Genomic DNA, 8,401 nt, shown 5'->3' with positions numbered 1-8,401 from the left:
AGTGAATAAGAAACAAAGCTTGTTCAGGCTTTTAGGGTCACCTTACTTTTTTTTTGTCTTTCTTATTATTTCTTTGGGAGTGTCTGAGAGACGTGCAAAACTTGGTCCTAACGCAAACGAGACGAATGACGTTCGAGTCCCTCGTGTCACTGGGTCACAGTTTAGACAAGAGACTTTTTTTTTTCTTTTTGTTGTGATGACGCCATCAAATATACAGTGGATAATGGCATGGGAGTTAACAATGACACTGTTATGACTGGGGTTGAGCAACGGGTTGGTATAAATGCAGTGTGAGGTCTCAGGGTGCTCCAGTGACACTCCGAGCGAGCGCAGACGTAACAACGCGAGATGATCTGGACCATCCTCCTGCTCGTCCTACTCATTTTTATTCTAACAAACAGATGGAGGTAAGTAACTCATTCATCCACATGTTTTGTTTATAAATGAATGACGTGCTGTTGTGAAGTCGTGTTTTCTTTAATATCTGAATTTTAACGCGCAATCCCCGTGAAGTGTTAATAAAACCCGGCTTGAATTATTGGGGATTGACCAGGAGCGAATCTGTTTCTTAGTGGGGCTTTTCCCTGCTCCGGTTTGAGGAATGCTGTTAAGCTGTGTGCTTAAACAACTCTGAGCGTCACACCTCACGGGCTTTTGTTTTGCTTTGGTGAATTACGAGCGACAAAATCTATGATGTAGTTGTGACTTTTCAGCTAATTCCAGTTAATGCTATTTGTGCTTTTCCCCTCCATAGTAGGCTACATTCATGAGCTAAAGATCAGTTTTCGCTACAAATTCAAACGGATGTGGAAGACTAAATAAAAAAGAAAATGATGATAATAAAAAAGATTCCAGTTCACTTTGCTGTGAGGAGGAAATGAGTCAGATATAACTGTTGCAACATGCTTTTGTAAACATTAGATTGAATGCACAATTTCGTTTATTTTATTTCCTTTAGATGCAAGGGGGAACCACCTTTAGACAAAGGAGCTATCCCGTGGTTAGGTCATGCACTTGAATTTGGAAAAGATGCATCCAAGTTCATAAATCGCATGAAGATGAAGCATGGTGACGTTTTCACTGTGAGTTATATTATATGCATTTACATATTCAAGTTTAGATGCATAAGGAGCTGTGATTTTATCCTGATATAAAACGAAAATTTCATAGTTTTGTTTGTTTGTTTTAAATATACTTTTAAGTAATTTTCCATGTAGCGGGATCTTTTTACGTTGGAGTCATTCAGAGCACTTAAGGAGCACTGCCATCTGTTCAGTGCATTTTCTAAAGCATATACAGATGTTTTAAGATCCTTTACTCAGTGTCCGCTTTTGGCGCTCCAGGTGCGAGTTGCTGGCCGCTATGTGACGATGCTCCTGGATCCACACTCCTACGACACAGTCCTGGGTGACTCCGATTCCCTGGACTTCACACGTTACGCGCAGGTGCTGATGGACAGGATCTTCAGACTGCGCCTCCCGTATAGCCAGCAGGCTAAATCAAACGAAATCATGAAAAGGTACTGAAGCAATAACAAAAACCACTTTCTTTAAATTTTCAATTTCATTTTTATGTTATTTGGGAAGTGAGAATCTTCTTGGAAATTCACTGGTTAAGGTTTTATAAGTACTAACACTGAGGATATTCCTGTAGAGCAACAGCACATACTTGGAAATCTATTTTAGGTCTTAGTTTGTTATTGTGCAGAACTAACCGGCATGCACATTTTTTCATTGAAGGGTGGAGAAAATCTTTCAGCGTCATAGGTGGATTTTTGGGCACTGTGCTTCTTCAGTTTGCGTCATCCATTTTTCTAATTACCCTGCCTTTATAAATTAGCTCAATCAATTTTTGTTTTCGTTTTAAAATAATGTTTGCTACAACGATGTTTTTAACAATCAATTATTGTCAGCTGATTTGCAAGACTAACCCTCAGCAGAATGGCGTTTAACCTTTTCTTTAATGGTTTATGTCTACAGGCACTTTGTGGGAATGAACTTGGCCACTCTTAACAGCGCCATGAGCAGAAACCTGCGAGCCTTGATGAAAGCAAAGACGACCCAGAACCAGAAAGACTGGAAAGAGGAGGGACTATTTAATTTCTCTTACAGCTTGTTATTTAGGTATGAAAAAGCCTCATCCACCCACACACGCGCAGTAATGCTGTTAACTATGTCAAAAGAAGAATGTCAAAAGCTTCCGACCAAACAGTTTACACACCGATCCATCCTGTGGTCATCTGTTTGTAAACCCAGCAACAAAAATGTAGGATGACCACGCTGTGTCATAAAAATGCGTGTGGGTCACTTTTCCGGTTGAACATTTTTGGCTGATGTGAGTCAAAGGTTGTTTTAAAAATGAAAGCTATGGGGATCTTTACTGTGTCATGGGGACTAAATGGAAAAGTACCATTTATAACTGTGTCATGTGCTGGTTATCTTCTCATCGCCCACACACTCACACGTTTTGTGTTTCTTCTTTCCGTGCAGGGCGGGGTACCTGACGCTGTTTGGAGGAAAGCAGAACAACAACCCCATAGACCCTTTGAGTGTCTACAAGGAGTACAAGAAGTTTGATGGTCTTCTAGTCAAAATGGCAAGGGGCACTCTCAGGCAAGGTAAAGAGATGAACTTCAAAATCAAAGGAGCACTTTTAGTTGATTGGCTGTAGAGGTGCCAGCCTTCCCGTAAGCATAATTAGATGACACTGCAGTAATCTTGCCACTCAAAAATAATTACAAACATTGTTGTAAGCTGTTTCATCTAGGAACTATTTACTGTTTACTGAGCTACACCCACGAGCAAAATAATGGTCCTTTAGTCAAGAGGGAAGCTGTAAATATGTCACAGGTAGACGTACGCTTCCTTCCACAGGCTGTAGTTCTGTAAACATAGCTCCCGCATGTGACTGCGTGCACCAAGGTTTGTGGATTTTGCTTTGGAGTAATTGAGTCATGATTGTGAGATTTTTAAATAAACCTTTATGGCATATTGGGCACCACAAGATGAGTGCTATTTAGTTCCATTATATTCAAGAGAAGGTGCACATCTCAAAATGAAACCTGGATGAAAATCTTCCAGATGGATAAAGAACGTTACTGTCTGGAGAAAAAAAACATGTAAATTTAGTTTTGGGTAGAGTTTTGTGGTTAACTTTTACTAAATGAACACCAAAAGAAGCATGAAGTCGTGAGTCAGATGAGAGTGTTACTTGACGTCACGGTTTACGTCATGTCTCGGTTAATGTGGTTTGACATCACCACTGACTGCTCCCATAGATTTGTTTTGTGGTTACCATGGTGGGGATTGCTTACTCACGTGCTTACATAGTGTCTAGGAGTTTGTGTTTCTAAAGACTTCGTCATCACATATGCTGCGATGTCACTCCGCTGATAACTTACTTCATTATCACAACACAGAGCCTGTCGCCTCAGGACTTGGCCCTCGTTATTGTGTACAATTCCATCCGTTCCACCCATTACAAAAATAGCAGAAGCAGCCAGTTAAAATATTAGTGCGTACTTTTGTGCACGTATGCAATAGCATATTTTTGTCTGGCATCTTGCCCAGTGACATTTACTGTGACCTCGTCTGTGACCTGGTTCATTCACTCACTTAATGATGTTTATATGTGTGTAACAGAGGAGAAGAAGACAGCTCAGAGTGTTCAAAACAAACTCTGGGAGCTTCTGGCTCCAGCAGGTCTGACTGACGATTCGGGGTCCAGCCCTTGGCTGCATGCCTACAGGCAGTTTCTGCAGGAAGATGGAACCGATGCAGAGATGCAGAACAGGGCTATACTGATGCAACTCTGGGCCACACAGGTGAGTGAGACAACCTAGAAATGTTGACCTGTTTGTACAAACGAGGGCTTTTTTGGTGATTACACTAGAGCTCACTCAAAATTAATTAATTGTGCCCTTTGTGTCCAAAAAAACTTTATTTGGGTGGGACTGAAATACTCTTCTTTGGCACATGAGGGTGCTGTTCACTACAGATTACAAGGATTAAGCACTATGAGACAGATAATGGTACAGAAGCTGAGTGCACTTTTCAGTGCTGTCGCAGTATTAGATATGACTGATTAACTGCTGAGGTTAGTTTTATTCAAGAGTCAGTATGAAAATAATTAGTGCATGTGTTTGTTATCAAGTAGCATGTACATATAAAAAAATAAATTTTCATATTTTTTAAAACAAAAAGTAAAGCTGGGCTAGTGAGCTGATCTTAACTCCTTGAAGCTGGACTTTGACTCAGAGTCTTTCTCACAGCCCCGCTGGAGAGTTTATTTCATGACAGATTTATCATATATGTGTTTTGGCCTATACAATAAGCCGTTTGCTGTTTTATGTCAACCTGTTTTGTTTCTGTTTGATTCATAACACCCATGAACACATTTTCAAATGATTCAAAAAAGAAAAATCAAACACATTTGAAAAATGTGGTCAGGATTTGCTCAACAGTTAATGCAGCAACAACAAATGGTATGTTAAGAAGCCAAAACATCTTAACTTTAAACAGTGGCGTAATTTCCAGGGTGGTGTCATTAATCAGACCCAACTAATATACCCCCTCTAAAATTGAATTATATTGCATAAATAAGCTGTTGATTTTCTTTACTCATTTCAGGAATTACCTATACCTATAATACCTATACCATATTCATCTAGGAATTTGCCCAGATTTCTTTCTTTTTCTAGACAGAGATCTTGACACACACACACCCCCACCCCCCACCCCTTTTGTTCAGCACAAAGTCACGCCAATGACTTTAAATATAAAGAAAATATTTGTGTCTGGGAAAGCTCTTCCACACTTAGGACTGTGATACATGGGCCAGATGTGTCCTGGCGACAAATCTTTTTAAAGGATACACAAGTGCTGTCATCAGAGATGCTTATGTTTGGTAAAGTGATCATTAATAGTCTTATTAGTGTATTTCCAATAAACTAACAGCCAATTTTGTGATAATTTATTCACTATGTTATGTTTTCCCCCTAAGATAATAGCACCATAGTTTGCTATAAAACTGAATAGCTTCAGTGTCCTGTCCTTGGAAGCAAGCAGATGGCAGGGGACCTCAGGTTTCCAATGGCTTTCCTTTTTAAGTAAACCATTACTGCACTGTGCCTCTGCCAATAGTGAGACAATCCAGAGAGTGGCTCTTCTCATCCCAGACATTCTTATTTTATTATTTTCCAGCAGTGCAAATTCATTACGTTTTTTGTTTTAATGAAACTTATATTTCAATAAAAATAATGGCTTGTTATCACTTCAACAGAAGGTTGTGTAAGTACTCAGGTTGCCGTGTGATGTTTTTATTTGCCGTTACCAAATAACCACCTGCGCTGTCACTATGCAACGCCAGAGTGAGCGACCTTATCATCATCCTCCTCATCTGAGTCTTTGTTTGTTTCCAGGGTAATGTTGGTCCTGCTGCATTCTGGCTGTTGGGCTTCTTGTTGACAAATCCTGAAGCCCTGATGGCAGTAAAGAGGGAGTTTAGCCAGAACACACAGATGGAAACCACCACAGGGACTCCCCTCATGGACAGTCAAGTGAACACCCCAGTGTTTGGTAAGGGCTTTTCTCCAGCCTGTGTAAACAGTAGGTTTATCATAGTGTCAGGAACATAAACAAGATGTTTGAGTTCCTGTCCCCCTCCCTTTACGTAAACTAGCTGCCCCCACAAAAACAAAAGGTTTGAGCAGCAGGTGGATGGGACTGCTGTGTGATGACCATAATGGGGGCATTAGCTCTTGGCGGCATCATATATGTCCAAAAATAGAGAAAAAAAAACAGTCTTAAAGTGTTTAGAGCAGTGTGACCACTTTTGGCTCACATAGACAGATTTGATTATTTAAATGGTAAATGGTCTGTATTTGTATAGCACTTTACTGAATCAATAGCCATGTTTAATATGAGCATGTACCACTGTGCAGCACACAGAAAAAGAAAATAAATAAAAGCCTCATGTGCCTGCCCTCTATTAACAAGCGGCCACCACAGTGGACAGAGCCACATATTTGATATACACAGGATTCTCTTCCTGACATGACCCTCTCAGGGATTTGTCTCCTCCCAGTCTTGAGCCTGAGAGCTTTAAGCATTAGGCCCATGTGTTAACCACTACACCAATGAATGGCACAATAATAGACCCCCTTTAACAGGTGCATCCATCTATTTTCTCTAACTTATTCAATTCAAGGGCAACTAGAGCTTATTTCAGCAGTGAGACGCAGGGTACACCCTGGACAGACCACCAGTTTGTCGCAGGACTAACACAGAGATAAAGACAAAATTTCACACTTGCGCCCATTTTAGAATCACTAGTTAACCTGACATTCATGTCTGTGGACTGTGGGAGGAAGCTGGTATGCCCACAGAGATCCCACAGAGGAAAACAGCAGAGAAAGTAGAACCCAGCAACTTCATGCTGTGAGGCGATGCTGCTAACCATCACACCACAATGGTGTGCTTTTAAGAGCATGACTGCAGTTTGTTAATAGCAAGATGGTAGTAGCAAAAGAAATCATATAAAGTTTAGAAATACTGCAGATACTGACCATTTCTTTAATAATAATAATAATGATAATACATTTTATTTGAAAGCGCCTTTTTCAACCCCCTCTCAGATAGTGCCTTGGAAGAGGCACTGAGACTCACCGCCGGCCCGTTCATTACAAGAGAGGTAGTGCGGGAAAAGACCCTCTGCATGGCCGATGGCCGACGGTACCTGCTGAGAAAAGGAGACAGAGTGTGTTTGTTTCCCTACGTCAGCCCTCAAATGGACCCTGAGATCTACCACGAGCCACAGGTTTGTCTTCCTGTCTTGTTTCCAGTCTCTAATCCATGAAAATCTCCCTGTGCTGCCAACAGGAATAGCAGTAATTATCTTATGGACTCATTGAAGGCAGAGTTAAGTGTAATTAGCACCTGCGGTTGTTTATGTAACATGGAAACAACGCCTACACAAAGCTTACCTTGTGCTACCCAGCGAGAGGTCAAGTCCGGAGCTGTGGGCTACCGAGGGATTAGCAGAGCATGGGAACAGAAAATGAGCTGATGGGTGTGGGAAGGGCATAGCAGGGCATACTTAAGAAATAAATGTCAGACAAATGCCAATGCATTTGAGTGATTATTCTGATATTACTTGCATCTAATAGCTGCTTTGTAAAAACTGTGTTTCCTTTCCAGAAATACAAGTACGATCGCTTTCTGAGAGAAGACGGATCTGTGAAGAAGGATTTTTATAAAGGAGGGAAGCGGCTGAAATATTACACTATGCCATGGGGTGCAGGGACCAATGGCTGTGTAGGAAAGCAGTTTGCCATCAATACCATCAGACAGTGAGTGCCCTAGATTTATTTTTACTCTACAACTTTAGGGTCGTTGAGAGCCTCAAAACGTTCCACGCTAGAGTTTTACATTTCTGCTCCAATACCCTAATTCTGTGTTTTATCTGTGTTTTTCCTCGACAGGTTTGTTTACGTGGTGTTGACTGACTATGATTTGGAGCTTTGTGGCCCAAATGCTCAGATGCCAGAAATAAATACCAGCCGTTATGGATTTGGGATGCTACAACCTGAAGGAGACTTGCCTGTCCGATATAAACCTCGAAATACTCACTAGGAAAATGAGCAAGAACAACAATTATATGCACATTTCAACACAAAAACTTTGTTTATATTGTCTCTATGTCCTTTGTAATTTTATATTTTCTTATTTATGTAATAAAGTTTGCATTTTTCTTTGCTATTTATCAATAAATATAAATAATATTGTAATCCTCTGCTGTCAGTCTTCTTTAGAGAGGGTGTTTTGGATGCCCATTCTACACCTACCATTTTATTTTTCAGTAAAACCTCATAAGACACTGAAAAATGCCTTCATTTAGGGGGAGGAAACAGTAAAAACGTGCGCACTCTTTTTTGTCAGCTGCAGAGACTGAGTGTAATGAAGGGACTGCCTGTACTGTAAACAGAGCCAGTCACACATCTGTCACACTAACACACGCCTGCTGTTTGCGAAGTGAAGTTTGGATTTATACGCTGTTTGGAAAGCAATGATCAGTCACTGGCAGGAGATGATAGGTCACAGATTGTAAGGCACTGTGCAGGTCTTCAAAGGACAACAATCTTGTGTGTTATATCACTTATTGCAAATGGAGGCGTGGCCATCTGCCACATCAGTTTGTGGTGAGGGGAGGAAGAGAGCCAGAGAAAAGTAATAACTAATGATGCAGAGTGGTCTATAAACACATAGCGAGTGAGAAAAGGTGAAGCCCCCAACAGCACATGCCTATTACAGCATAACTAAGGGTGATTCCAGGTCACCTGATCCAACCTAACTATATACTCTGTCAAAAATGAAAGTTTAAAGCCTAATCTGGAAAGCAGAGA

General features: G+C 40.8%; 1 protein-coding gene across 1 annotated transcript; it reads left to right on the top strand.

The window, feature by feature from the left end:
* Positions 1-333: 333 nt before the first annotated feature.
* Positions 334-7,700, top strand: LOC113022499 (prostacyclin synthase-like). Its single transcript, XM_026167962.1, has 10 exons — positions 334-407; positions 959-1,082; positions 1,344-1,519; positions 1,980-2,123; positions 2,490-2,617; positions 3,642-3,823; positions 5,420-5,576; positions 6,635-6,816; positions 7,197-7,348; positions 7,481-7,700. The coding sequence occupies exons 1-10, from the start codon at positions 349-351 to the stop codon at positions 7,629-7,631; spliced, it is 1,455 nt and encodes a 484-aa protein (XP_026023747.1). The 5' UTR covers positions 334-348; the 3' UTR covers positions 7,632-7,700.
* Positions 7,701-8,401: the final 701 nt, after the last annotated feature.

This window comes from Astatotilapia calliptera, chromosome 5, assembly GCF_900246225.1.
Source record: "Astatotilapia calliptera chromosome 5, fAstCal1.2, whole genome shotgun sequence".
NCBI lineage: Eukaryota > Metazoa > Chordata > Actinopteri > Cichliformes > Cichlidae > Astatotilapia > Astatotilapia calliptera.
Note: the sequence above shows the minus strand (reverse complement) of the source record. Positions and strands in the feature narration are given on the sequence as shown.

What these genes read in the sequence shown, in the direction of transcription:
- LOC113022499 (XM_026167962.1), top strand. Translation starts at nt 349, where the DNA reads ATGATCTGGACCATCCTCCTGCTCGTCCTACTCATTTTTATTCTAACA. An exon ending in ATTCTAACAAACAGATGGAG is followed by an intron (nt 408 to 958) that starts GTAAGTAACTCA and finishes TATTTCCTTTAG; the next exon opens with ATGCAAGGGGGAACCACCTT. An exon ending in GCCATCAATACCATCAGACA is followed by an intron (nt 7,349 to 7,480) that starts GTGAGTGCCCTA and finishes TTTCCTCGACAG; the next exon opens with GTTTGTTTACGTGGTGTTGA.